This window comes from Plectropomus leopardus, chromosome 10 (assembly GCF_026936395.1).
Source record: "Plectropomus leopardus strain MGB_pleo_1.0 chromosome 10, ASM2693639v1, whole genome shotgun sequence".
In the NCBI taxonomy this organism is placed as follows: domain Eukaryota; kingdom Metazoa; phylum Chordata; class Actinopteri; order Perciformes; family Serranidae; genus Plectropomus; species Plectropomus leopardus.
The window spans coordinates 11,596,845-11,611,799 of record NC_142185.1 but is presented as its reverse complement, the minus strand read 5'-3'; the positions used below and the strand labels follow the sequence as shown (position 1 = coordinate 11,611,799).

Here is a 14,955-nt window from a genome sequence, read left to right as displayed (position 1 = left end):
TTTGGTAAACAACGACATAATTAGTCAATAGAGATACTTTTGTGACCAACCATTATGCAAATGTTCCAATCTAATTGTTCTGGGGCCGGCTTCAAATGAATAATACATACAGTATATTGTAGTCAGCGAGGCTAAAACCAATATTCACAGAGAAGAATGATCTCATTAGGAGAATAATATACAGTGTTGTTTTTAATGCTGGCATTCTTTCATCAAAGAAATAAATACACAATTGTCTTAATGTCATCTGAATTAATGACATTGACAATTGGATTGTGACGTATAGGGTTATGTGAACTGAGTGAACCGCATTATTTTTCATCATCAAATCCACACATCTGATCTGGGGCTTTAAACTGTTGGCTCCTTAAAATATATTGTATAACAAATGTTCCCAAATGCACATACAGTAGTGTGCAGACCCCAACTTGAACTCTGCTTGATTTGATTACCTCTGACTGCTGAGGCCTTATTATCTTTAGCTAACCCTAAGACTGCATTTGACATAAAAAAGCAAACTTCCAGAAGACTTCTTTTTGTTTACACATGACTATAATGAGTTTTACAATCAATGAGGCATTTGACTTTAACACAAGAGATTGATGTCCACATTACATCCCTAGCCGACTGTCAGTATTTCTTCTAACCACTCTTTTATACCCCATAAGCAGCTCCAAAACAGATGAAAAAGTTTTAAACAAAATATTGACATATCATCATTTTATAAAATTGTTATGGATAACTGGCTAGCATACATTTGCCAGTAAATTTGTCTAAGATTCACTCTCTGTCTAGCTCTTCCTTTGTCTCTACCAACTCCTGAAGGAAATATCTGGCTTTATATTGCTTAATGCTCCACTAATTAGCTGCTAACTTTGTTTCTCTGTTGTTTGATGCAGAAAGCCTGCATACAGACAATGGACATGGACCTGCATAATTGGAAGATAACCCTTTGTTGCTACGTTACTATGGGCGACCCCTTATACCAAAGATTGGTAATATGGTCTCTAACCAAACCTTAACCAAGTAATTAAAGGGTAACTACGCCCATTTTGAAAGTTTATATGTTATTCCTATGGTCTCACGCAGTCCATAAATATTTAGATGTTGATATATATATTTATATATAACAAGCTACAGAGTGCGAAAACTCAAATCTGCGATGTCATAGGGTATAAAGAGTGGAGTTGCTCAATTGTCAATGAATGATGAAAGATGTTCTAGATGACACTGAGAGCACCCAGAGAAATGCTCTGAGTATATGGGTTCATTTTCTGTTTCAGAACTGAGACTCTTCAGGAAAATAAAGTCCAGTTGGGTATTAAAAAAAAAAAAGAAAATCATTCTGTGGGTCCACAAAATCAGGCTTCCATTCATTGTCTATGAGACTACTCCAAACTTTATACCCTATGACAGGGATACTTTTGTAAAATGATAGGAGGCCAGGGGCCAGTCGTAGCAGTCCTGCAAAGGTCAGGTGTACAAAGGGGCATTTCTAGGATTTTAGGATATATAGGACTTAGCTCAGACATCTGTTTGGAGGTCTGGCAAATCCTCCCCTGGCACTTGTAAACACACTCTTTTATGATGTGTGTGGATCAATTTATTATTACTGTGAATAGAGTGATGATGTAATGGGTCCTACAACGCGGAAGTCCCTTAGCAGTCTTGCACTTCTGGTTCCCTCGTCTCAAAGCCTATGCATTCTTTGAATGAGTTTCAGTAAAAAACCTTAAATAGCATAAAAGATGGCTCAATGATATGATTTCCTGCCTACATCTAGAGGAGATAAGATATTCTTTGTCTAACTCTAATTCGAAATTTGTAAAGATTTTGGGGCCCTTCGTGGATCACATCAGGCAACAGGGCGCCTAAGTTGTACACCTACTTAATGATCGCTACATTTTTGTGGCTGGAGTACTATTAATGGTCCATGTTACGTGCTTTAACTGTCTAAATTTAAAGGACATTAAGTGTGTTTCTGCTTATTTGTTGTTGGTCCTGGCGGTTGAATCTGGTTTCCTGTGGCTACCTGCCTTTGCTGGATTTTTTGTGGCATTAGCATTGGGTAATACCTGCACTGTCTATCTAAGTATGCATGTACAATATATGATGTATGATGTATTATATTCTGTACATACTGGCCTTTTGTTCGGGTTGGGGGTAGGGACTCTGTGTCTCATTCTCTTTTCTTTTTATTGTGTGTTGTTTTTGTATTTTGTATATATCTAAAAACCTAAATAAAATTATTAAAAAAAAAAAACCTTAAATAGCATCTGTGGTTTACACAGACTAAAGATATTTAGATGTTTTGTTCTGCAACATAAAATATGTCTGTATAAACCCAATTTTAAACTTTAAGGTTTTACAAAGGCAGTTGCTAACAAGTGGCTAAATTGGACTACAGTGTTTGTCTTGGACATAAGATGTCATCACACCGGACACAGAAACTACTAGTGAGACTGGCAATTGACATAGCCATGATCATTAGCTGGATCAGGCCACGCTAACAGGAGAGAATTTTGTAGAAAATGAAGTGCGCTAAATCAAATCAGAAATTCGCCGATTTGGGGTGGTGACGTTAAGTTTTGCAACCATGATGTGGTTCATTGTAGCCTAACAATAGTTTTTTACTTCAGGCGATTTCATTTACACTTCATAACATACAAAACTCTTGCTCATCTGTGAAGATGAGAAGATCATCATGCTGTCAAAAACGTGTAAGTATCATAAACTTGTGTTTGTCACAAAGCTCATTTTTGGTGATAATCAAAAATCCCATTCGGTTTTTGATGAGGGAACCAGTGTGATGTTAACTTGCGGGTTGGCCGACAAAAATATGTCATCCCTTTATACCTTTCTGGAATTTCACCAGAGTATATGGTATACCAGTATGACGGTATCAGTGTGCAGCGCAACAACAGGCAATTTCTACCTAAAATAACAAATGACAATTTGTTTAAAGCACATGTGATACAGTAATACAGTGAAGTACTTTCAATAGGGGTTAACAGAGACAGTGGTAAACAGACTGCATTTATGTTTGTCAAACAGTTTTTCTACCCCACTACTTGAACTAATTGTTTTGTTGTTACTACAATCAAGATTTCTCTGATCAAAGCAGAAGGAGGAGCATTTCAAATTGTGGCATGAATTTTATAGGATGATGACACTATAACCCAACCCTATGTCTTTCAAATAAAATGGAGAAGCTCATATATCTCGTGGTCTTGGATTCCTCCATTAAATTATAATAATTTCATTGAAAATCATTGACCTTTCCTTTTGTTTATATACCCCACTATGTAATGTGTTCCAGGGCTCAAACTGGTGTGCAGGCCCATAGTGTAAATCAATTGATTTTAGGCCAGTAAATAAGTCTCTTTTTTTGGCTTGAAGGCATCTTTAATGAGGACCATGGTTAGAGTATAATACCGTACACACAGCAAGTAGGAGGGCATGCATTTTTCTCTAAATATCCTCTGGCACTAACCCAGCTCCCTTGAAATAATCATTGGACTATGACCATGTTTATAGAGTGGCTATAAGAGAAGGCATTTCACTATCTATTAGAGTACCCATTATTTATTATTAATAAATAAATAAAAAGCCAATGTCAGTGATTCATGCTCATTGAGAGTCAAGTCCTGGCTACTGTGTAACTGTGAGATGAACAGCACTCATCACAGCGATGGTGCAGGCTATTATTCTCATTGGGTGTCATGGTAAGTATGTGTCACTGTGTTTGCTTGGAGTTAATGCTCATATCGCTGCGATGCTTTGTTCTCTGCTGCAGCAGTAGGGAGATAATGTCGACTTCTGTAGTTTAATGCCACACTGGGTCCATGACAGCTAGCATGTCAAGTTTTAAAATATGCTTCTTTTTTTTCCTTTGGTTTTTCAGGTGACAAGCTGGGGACGCTGTCCTTTACAATGCTCATACTAGGAGGGAATACAAAAGGGGAAATGTGTCAGTGTGGTTTAACTGTTGACATGGGGGCTGTGAGAGCAAAGACAAAGCCGCGATGTGCTCCTCCCAGTGCATCACTTCTGACACGGATGAGACACGGCGCGTGTGCACGATTGTCACCAGGCAACAAAATTCATTCTCACACTAATGGTTTCGCCTAAGATGAATGCTCAAACGCACGGGAATGTGTTAAACTGCAGAAACAGGGGCAATGCAGCAAGCAGAGGGATGAATATGAGCAAATGTTATGCTGAGGGCAGAGATGATGACTTGCCTTTTAAATAAAACTATCACATTTTGATAGAGGAGACGGTCTTAATCATAGAGACATAAAAGCGCGCAGTGGCTTCATGGGAATGAATGTTTCCAAGCACACAGACATACAAGCACACACAATATTTGTTGTGTCTGTTCCCCGCCTACTGAAACTACTGGTTAAACAGATGGCACAAGCCTGAGGAAGTGTACATAAGTTCTGTTCCAAATGTAGAGAGGAAGAGGGAGAGAAACAGTAAATTAAAAGGCTCATTTCAAAGCCTCCTATTGCAAAAAACAGCTGACTACGATGCCTACAAACAAGATGCATTTGCAGGAGGTTAAATACCTTGATAGAAAAGTAAAATGTGGTGCATTTGATCTTGACTCAGATGTCAAGACGCAGGGCTGAGGAGCCAAACACAGTATCCAATTAACTTCTGTTGCACTAGTCATGTTAAATGTTGTAGAGACAGCGTGATGACAAAATAACTTGTGAGCTTTTAATAACTATAACAGACCATCTTAACAGAGATGACGATGTGAAGGCAGAATCATGCAGATTTAATAGTCTCATAGACGTTCAAAGAGTCTTACACTTTCAGTGAATAATTCTCAAACTATGCAGAGGTGATGCTTGACAGTAAACATGCTGCATTTCTAATGATGGCATGTTTTAGGTTTTTTTTTTTTTTTTGATGAATCAACAGAAGGGTTATGAGTCAGCAGGGAGGGAGAGACGGAGTGGAGGGAAAATAAACGTTACATAATGCAAAAGGCCCCGTCCTTCAGCTCAATAACAAGGTGCTACGCTACATTACCCCCTAAACCTCCATCCTACTGGCGCCAATTCTCACGGGAAGCCAACACATTTGTGATACATTTATTTCAATATGGGACTTGCCAGATAAAATACCCTGCAGGATGTTGATAGGCAGCCTGAAATACATTGACTACAGTTACTGCAGCTTCATCACAGACATACAGATCAAATACATTCTCTGTACTCCTAAAGCAGAGCTTCGAGAGGGGCTTTGTCAGCTACTTCCAAATATTTAAAACAGCAATGTGAGTTTAAAATTAAAAAAAAAAAAAAAACATACTTCACAATCAGAATTAAGTTTTCTGGTTGAGTGTGGTAAGAGGAGTCTGGCTGTGATTGTCAAAGGATCACACTACATGCCGAGCCAAAACATACGGACAAACATAAAGCTACCAACCCTATAAACACACATGAAATAGAAAATTCAGGAATACCTAATATGATTTTTTTTTTAGAATTCTTATTTTTTACCATGACTGTACACAGTAACAATGGTTTAGTAAAGGATAGGGAAAGGTCTCCTGCATTATTGTATGATGCTGTACATGACCATCAACCACCCCAACCTCCACACACCAACTTCCTGCCTTGGCATGGCATACTGCTCCCTGCATTAGTAGTAAATGTATATGTCTTACACTAGTGCTGGGTATTGTTACTCAGTACCATTAAGGTTTGGTCCAAAACCAGTGAAATGAAACCTGCATTTAAACCTTTTTGCAGCAGGGGTCTAATCCCAGACCATACCAGCTCCCCACCTGATCAGCAAATTTTCTGCTGCTGCTGTCTCTAGAGCTGCTTTCCTCAGTGAATCATCACTTCAATGTCTGCATTGTTAGCAAGAGCTAATACAGCAGTAGCCGCTAACATTCAACACAGAGCTTTTACAGGTCTCAACACACTCTCATGGACATTAAAACTGTTTGACTTAATAAGCATTAGGTAACATTAGCCATGTGATGCTGACAGTTAGCCTTGTCATTATGTGTGTTTGTGTGTTAATGTGTTTATGTCATTTACTTTATTTACTCTATTACTTATTATACTTATAAAGTATTATGTTATACTTTATTTTATTGACTTATTCCTTTTTTATGTAGTACATCAGGGCACAATAATTTCGTTATCACATTAGCTATGGGACCCTAACAGAAGCAGAAACTGTAAAAAAAAAAAACATTTTAATATACACTTTTAAAGATGCAGTGTTAATTTTAGCTTAACAACTTTTTATAAAGCTGTTATGGCCAAAATTTAAGCAAACTATTGACACATTCAGCAAGGTAGTTTACAGAGTCTGGGGCGCAGGAAAACGAAACAATGAAATGGACAGTTTACCCCAAAATCAAGAATGCATATTTTTCCTCTTATCTGTAGCACTATATATTAGTGTTGGTTATTTTGGTGTGATTTGTCAAGTGTGGACGATTGATAGATTGCTCAAAGCACCACAAGCTCAGGGCCACCTAGTTTCACTATATTTGAGAGAAGCCAAACATCTCTGTGGACAATTTCTCAAGCACTTGCACCAAAACAATTTAAATTGATAAAATAGCACTACAAATCACAGAAAAAATATGTATTTTTGATTTATGGGTGAACTTTCCCTTCAAAGATGTTAAAACACTCTGTAGAGTGGAAATCAAGTATTTTCTATCACCTTGAAATTTAGGAACTCTAAAAAACATTTGATGTATAAAACAAGTGTCAAGATAAAGTAGGTTAAGTAGAAGTGTTCTAGCCTAACTAACATATATTGTGAAATATAAGTGGCACCACCCAGACATAAACACACTGCACTTTTGTAATGGGTCATTGAGCTGCTGGTTTTCAAGCTCGTTGTAGGATACTGATGAGCTCAGTATAGAGAATCTGGGGACTTAGGAGGAAGGCATGGGGAGACAGGCCCTCCCCTGTCGATGAAGGGGAATGAGTGCAAGAACCCCAGAGAGATCTTTCTTTCAACATTTCTCATCCCCAGTGCCTCGAGGACACTGAGATCAACATCAGTGTTGATTGGGTCAAGTCAAGCTACAGCCATGAAACACAGCGTCTGTGACCACGCTTTTGAAGTCAGCCACTGACCCCTTTTATTGTCTTTTCCTCTGGGAGTGACAATTCAATCAAAGGATTCACTGGTCTCCACATCCACCAGATTCACAAAGCTCCACATGGCAGCACTACTGAGACGAGCCAAAAGTCCATGAAATCCTCTCCTGAAGGATTCATGAAGGATTTAAGTTCTAAGGCAGTGTTTGCAAGTGTGTAGCATCAATACATGGACAGAGCTGCAAGTTGACAGCCATTAACACTAACAGTTTTCATAATATTACACCGGAAAAGATATTTACAGATCATGAATTATGGCTGTCCCACTTTATCTCAAATGCACAGCAAACAGCAGATCAGTATGTCCCCAGACAGCCTTGACATTTAGACGTCCTTGCAAGTATGATGCACAAACTAAGAATGTGATTACCCTACTCTAGGCGAATTCTCAATCTTTCCACTTTAACTGTCACCACACAAGATGATATTTGGCCCTATAACACAACATAGATTTGACCCTATATTGCGCAGAAAGCGTTTGCTTGAACTGGACACAGGTGGAGAATTGCTATTTTGCTGGGTTTTCTTTAGACATTCCTGAAGGCATGCTGTTTTTCTAGCTCCCTGAATAACTGTCGTCAGCTGTCCAGTCCCGTGAGGCCTGCGGCGGAGCGGATAAACCGGTGCCTCCTTTTGGTCTCTAGGTATTGAAATCCAAGGCCACTTTCCCTTCCCTTCCCTTCCTCCCCACAAGCCCTGAAGATGCAGTGATTACATCTCCCTGACCGAGCCAGAGCCAGCAGGAGAGAGGCCATCAGTGGCACCAACAGTTTTATATTTCTGGACGGAAGTGTAATGTAATACCTTGCCTTTTTCTTAAGATAATAAATTCTTCTATATAATGCCCAAAATATTCACAGAGAAATCAAGGTACTGATGGCTTTACACCATCAATTTCTTCTGCTTCTATTTTATTCCTCTATGGCTTCGCTCACTGCGCATCATCCCATATAAAGGATCTTTTTTTCACAGGTTACTGCAGCCCTTGCTATCATTCAAGAAGGCAGAATACATTCCAATCTCGTCTTCTGTTTGCAGGGCAAAGCTGATCTAATTCCCTTTTCTATCAATACATAATCCATGATAATAAGCTGTGCCAAATTCCTTAGATGAATATGCAAGGTCTTCTTTCTGCAGGCATTGTAAATAAAATGGAGCCAATATTAATCGAAGTGATAATTAATTGCCTTCTGGAGATTATATGACTTGGCCCACAGCTACCGTGAAGAGGTTATATTATATCTATTATATTTAAAATGTGTTTTACAAAGGGAGAGTGGCAGATCAAAGGTGACAGAAACCAATCAGAGAGTATATCAAAAATTTGCTAGGAACTGCCATCAGGACCCCTTTGAACCCAATTCTACATACAGTAAAACTGAAAATGACACATATGTTTCTAAACTATCAAACAACTTGAGCGGTACTATTCCAGTCTCATGTATTTAATCATATGCTCAGTACTTTCAAACACATGCATTTTCAAAACTTGTTTTGCTAAAAGAAACCTTAAGAGCCTGGCTTTGAGAGGAGCACAAATATATCTATTATTACTGTAATAATAGGTTCTGTTTGCACTGGGTAGTCAGAATTTCTGAATCCCTAGTTGGAAATTCTTGCTGGAACCCCCCCAAAGTTGGATTTTGAAATCAGAAAGTCGGAGGAACCTCAGCATTTCAGACAACAAAATCCAAGACAGCTGTTCTGTGCACAAACAATAATGAAAGCTGAAGTGATATACTGTTTATTAGCAATTCTGTGTGGTGTGCTGTTATTACCAGTGTTAATCCAGTGTGGTATTACCAGTTCCAACTTTCAGTTTCCAAGGCAAATGGAACAGAGCAGGAACCAAATTGTAATGTTTATACAGCACATGTGCCAAACTCATGTCACAGCTCTACCTTGTTTTTCAGGTTGGAAAACAAATCTGCAACTGTCTTTTACACAGAAAATCTACTATTATTTTTTGGTAATGTTTTGCTTAGCCTATTGTCAGCAATTCAAGGGTTTGAAAAAGGGACTCAAGTGACTGAATATTGTTATAAGTAATAATAGAGTAAAATAAAATAGACATCTGAAACATTAACAGTATGTGCAGTAAGATGGTTAAGAACAGCATGTTGTGTCAGACCTGATACAGCTTTTTAGCAGAAGAATTTTTAGTAGCATTATCAATTACCTAGTTTGTCAGGTCCATTAAGCAGGCCCGAGATCTGACATGCACCTGGTAGGTTCGTAAAATGCTTTGACCAAATATATTTTTAAAACTGATTAGGTCTAGTCAGAAGACCTCTGAATTAATTCTCAGGGTCCATAAGTGTTTGGGTCCATCATTTTGAACCTGTGAAGACCTCTACCCCCCTCCCTTATATATGCTCACTTCTACCTCCAATTTGTTAGACAAGCTTATGCCCAAGCAGATCTCATCCTTAAACTTTGGGAAGACTCTCCAGAAACACAAAAGACATACAACTGTTTTCACAGGCTGTGTAGAACTCCTCAAGTCCATGTGTAAAATCAATAAAGTGCTCCTTTCAAACAAAGCACTTGCTCTCCTAAACACACCTAGACAGTCTTTTATGGGAAAACAATCTGGCCCACAGGAGGCGACGCCTGTGGAATCACAAGAGAAAAAAATGTGGGCATTCAATAAGAGAAGCACAAAGCACAAGATATTCAAGGTGGACTGATATACGTAACAGTGAGTATAACCTGCAGCAACTCACTTCATCAACAAAGCATCCATGGGAAAAGATGCAACAGGACTTGGCACAATATGTATGTTCGCAGTCTTGATGAAAGACTACCCATCACTCCGTCTCTTTTCTAAACCTCCTGACTCGCATCTGGGGCCACAAGGTTGTGTTGTCTCAATATGCACTCCCTCAACAAGCCACCACTCTATTGCATCCATACATCAGAGAGCACGCGAGCAGCTATGATCATGTCAACAGCTAGCGACTGTCATTATATAGTTCTGATATAAGCACTGAGCACTCCCACACTACCACAAGTAGCCTACTTGATATATGACCTCCTGCACGGGGCATTAATAATTATTGTGCACCATGGTCAATTTATGCACAGATGTCACTGCCAAAACTATAAAGTCCTAATTACACTGAATAACTCACACTGATGAGGAACCTGGAGTGAATGTTAATAATTTGGTGTTGCTGCCTTCTTTTGGCTGTGACAGCCTGTGTGACAGCCTCATCATGATTTACAAAGGCTAATCCAGCTCATAATAACGTGAAATTACTGCTCTGTTTATCCATTAAAGGAAATCTATGTCCCAGAAGTGTGTAAATAACAATACCCGAGAGCATGCATGCCACAGTCTGCTCTGATGTGAAGGGCGAATGAAGGTTTACATGACTGCAGTCGGATCTGCCAAGCAGATCCTTCACAGCATAATACATCACTTCCACTTGTTCGCTGAATAATACAGCACAGCCAATAAAACCCCATTTTCAACACGACTGGCTGTCTTCTGCGTGATTCTGAAATGATGAGCTTTTTTTTGTGCTGTCCTGCCCTTGGAGGTAAGCAGTAGCCAAATAGAGTCTTGCTGGATAAATAACTCATCCCTCCAAAGTGCAGTACAGAACACCATGGCTTCATGCATTTTGTACCAAAATTGAAAGCAAATGAAAAAAGGAATTTGCAGGTAATCTATGTAAAAAAATGACTTCTATATTCAAGAAAACACAGTGTCAAATACCTTGCAGACACTTTTTAGTTTTTACACATTTGAATATCTAGAGATCTCAACTGAAGCGTCTACAAAAATTTTAAGTAAAGTACATTTCATATCTATAACTACAATAACCTAGCTCTTGATTCCTTTAGTTGGTAAATCTAAAACACAATCAGTATGCTAAGTCATTTATATTTTATTTTCCACAATCACAATTAGGATATGAAGTTTTCAAACAAGTTTGGGATAAGAACACATACAGTGTAAGTCCTAGGTAACTGGCATGTCAGTTTCAGCTGCTGTGTTTGTGGAGCTGTGGAGTGTTTTATTCAAGTACGAGTCCAAGTGTCAGCATGGTGTTATATCAAATGTTATGGCGTCCATCACTGTTTGACGTTATATTTTAAATTAGATCATTTCAGTGTACTGGACAGGAGGCACAGCCCATTTTGCTGAAAAATGCATCATAGTGGCAAGAGAACAAGCACCTCAATCATCATACTCCACCAAGTGATGACACAAATTAGTGACTTGTCAATCACCTTGTAAAATATCACATTTAGTGTCAAAAAACCCTGTGCCCTGTAGACTATATAGATCCCTACTAGATAATATAACAGCCTGTATGTGTTGTGTTATACACTAGACAAAAAGAATAAAGCAAAACCTACATGTCATGGTTCTCTATTACAATCAATAGACACTCGAATTACAGTTAGATAGGGTAAAACTTCTAAAACTTCTAATAGATTTCATGGTAAAACTTCCCACATTGATTGCTAACATTTAGACAATAATTTTTTTGTATTAAATGTTTTCTGAAATGCTTTGTTTGAATTTAAATGAGGCATTATCTTATTCAGTACGCACTATTTGTATACATTGCCAGATCAAAACTGAACATTGTATGAAGGCAGGTTCAAAATTCTAGCTTTATTTGGTTGACATATTAGATGCAAAAGGCTTTTACAATTTTAGATTTCTCTTTTAATCACTTCATATATCATAAAATGCTGACAACAGCCACAAAAGACTCAATTTTCACCATGTTTCTAGAAATAAAATATTTAATTAATCACGGTGTGAATAATATATGAAAAAAATCTTATACTTACGGATATAAATAGAAATAAAACTGGAAAGTTTAGAACATGTAAGTCCTACTGAAGTTAAGATTTTTGTCTCAGTGTCTAAGAAAAACTCCATTGAGGTAATTTACATTGAAATATAATAATATAATAAAATTCCATATATTTTTAGACCCAAAACTACAGGTAAATAGGTTAAAATATTATCTAGTAGTAGCATAAAGCTACTAGTTTATTATTTGCATTAAGATGTTTTTTTTTTTGGGGGGGGGGGGGGTAATATGTAATTAAGGCATTAAAGAAATGTGAATGAAAATGAAATAGGAAACCATAACTAATGAAATGTTTGTGGAAACGTTTTAAACTCTTCTTGCAGCTGGATACCGAATATGTTTCAACACCCACCTTCACCACAGTATACTTAAACACACTCCTTCGTTTGTAGGCTGCTTCCAAGGCAGCTGCGAACAAGATGTGAGTGAACTTCATGTCTCCAAAATGACCACAGGCGTGTTCTATGTGAAAGAGGAAACTACAGCCTTCTAACAGATTTTAAGCCTATAGGGAGAGGGGGAGTATTTTAAACTAAAAAGGACACCTTTTAAGGAGGAACATCACTGAATGCATGTTAACATGAATCTTTAGAAAAGGGACACTTGCTTACAAATGAGGCGCTATGGCACAATTCAGTTTTGCATTAGTGAGCAATGAATGGAATGAGTGACTTACAAGTCCTGTCAGTTTCGTCTGAGTCGTCGGGGCAGTCGGGCTCGCCGTCACAGAGCCAGGCCTCTGGGATGCAGGTTTTGAGGTCGTGACAGTGAAACTCCCCTACGTCGCACAAGATGGCTTCTGGGTGGCGTGAAGAGAGGGTGGAGAAAGAGACAGAAAAGATGCAGCATGAGGTGATGGTAGTGAACAGGTGGATCACATGTTTCACCAGGAAAACATGTGAGGGTGAGTGGACAAGAAGCGGCTTCTCTCTCTTTAGAACTACATGCAGTAAATGGATGTGAAGAAGCACTGACGTCAAACGATCATTGTATTATCAACGGAAAGCATGACGCTGAATGAAACATAGTTAAAGCCAATGATTGTGCAGCTCTATATATGTGCATTTTTAAAGGCTGATGATCAATATAGTGCTGTGTGTCCTTTTGACAGTGCCATGTCTTTGCAAATCACAATTCTTTGAGAATAGGAAGCCATGCATTTTTTTTCCCTCACAAGATTAAAATGCTACCAAAAGAGGCAGACATAGATGCTGCCCAGGCATTGTGATTTTGACAGCTCCTCTCCTCTAACAAAGACATGATGTCCTTCGCGCCTTGGCAAACTATTACAAAGCAGTTTGGCAAGTTTGTTCTTATCTCTTTTGCCTCCTTGGCATTGTGCTTTCATTTGATGGTGGGACTGGGGGAGTTCAGTGAAAGCCCAGTCAACTAAAAAGTCATCATAGCTTTTCAATATAGCAAGCATCCGTCAAAGTGTTGACATGTTTCCTGCTGGTAGCTGTCAGAGACTCGGCTCGATCATTCTGCAAAATGACACCGGCTTTTGCTAAAGATTTGACACCACATTGTGACCTGCCGCTACTTCTCCTCCGCACCGAGGCGAAAACGGTAATTTGTTTCTAAGCTTAACCCACAGACAATCAGACAAGCTCTAACTCCCCCTCCCACTCACTGACTCCATCTCCATCTTTTTTTTTTTTTCCCAGTGTGTTCCTAACCCATTAGTGGTGGGAGTGGAGCAAGTGGGAGATCAGGTCTGCAGCGTTTGAACAGTGAGAGTGATAATTCAACGCACCGCTGCTCCCTGCCCCAGCACCCTCCAGCAAATTCACTACCCAGGGACAAATCTGAAAAGGTCAAACATCTCATCCATTCTCCCTCTCCTATTCCCTCTGATGCAATATATCTGAAATCTTACAATTTAAATCAAGGTCCCTTTTGAAATATTCAAAGGCTTCGCTTTTTTTCAGGTTTAAAGGGGGACATTCTTAAAAATTGCACACCAAAGCCATCAGCTCTTTAAAGAAAAAAAAAATTTAAAACGCATGTAATGTTGAGGGGTATCTCAAGGTAGCTTCAGACGTGAAGAACAGGCTTATCGTGATCATTATTTTGCCTCTAAACAGTGGAACAGCACCAACATAAAAACTGGTTCTTGCCAAATATTTCTCAAAACACTGTTCACTTCATAATAACACAGAATATTTTTTATGCTAAGCCAAGATACTTGGCTGCAGTCAAATGTGCTTCTTTTAACCACCATCAAGCAACACAATATAGTGATCCTCAGCAAAACATGCTGTCAACCTCGATGCATACTGATTATCACTGCAATAAATATTAATGCAGCACCGGCGTTTAGTAATATGATGAAATGTGCATGGTTTGACAGTTAAGTGGTAAAAAAAAAAAACAAAACAATTAAGGTCACACTATGCTGCAACATTAATTACTACCCAGAACTATTTTACATTTAATTTTATGTCAGAAACAGAAGTTTAGACTGAACTCGAGCTCCTTTAAACACAGCGTCTGTAGTAATGTATGAGAGTTGAATATGTTGACTACATTATTTACATTTTCTCTCAAAAGATAGCAAGGCATCAAAAAACACATGCTGGGTTTGAGGCTGGCAGTGGTATGCTCGGCTTGCTCAAGTCTCTAAAGGGATATCTCCTGCGCCTTTAAAGCTGAATTGATTGCCATTGAAAAGCAGAGGGTCGGTGGCAGAAGGGCCATTTCCTCAGCTTGCGATGGAAGCCATGAAAGAAACTGCCCCTGGACCTCGGAGCAGCCAAGTTACCTATTGATGTTCTGCCTCCTTTCATGCCACTTCACCTTGAAAGCTAAAGGGCCAAAATATGAGGCAACCAAATGACCTCTTACGTCAATTTATCTTTCCTTTCTGCTTCTCCAAAGAGGCTTCTCCTTGACACAGACTGCGCTGTTGCTGCAGCTGTAGGAGGACAATAATGGGACAAACACACGAGTGAGGG

The 14,955-nt window shown here is 38.8% G+C and overlaps 1 protein-coding gene across 3 annotated transcripts in view; it reads right to left on the bottom strand.

The window, feature by feature from the left end:
* Nucleotides 1-14,955, bottom strand: part of LOC121949095 (low-density lipoprotein receptor-related protein 1B) — a 312,361-nt gene that overhangs the window by 218,117 nt on the left and 79,289 nt on the right. Inside the window, exon 2 of one of the 3 annotated variants that reach the window (XM_088083039.1) lies at nucleotides 12,675-12,797. The exons of the other annotated variants lie outside the window; for them this stretch is intronic. Within the exon in view, the coding sequence (XP_087939165.1) occupies nucleotides 12,675-12,797 (123 nt within the window). The remainder of the gene's footprint in view (nucleotides 1-12,674; nucleotides 12,798-14,955) is intronic. 3 annotated transcript variants of the gene reach the window in all.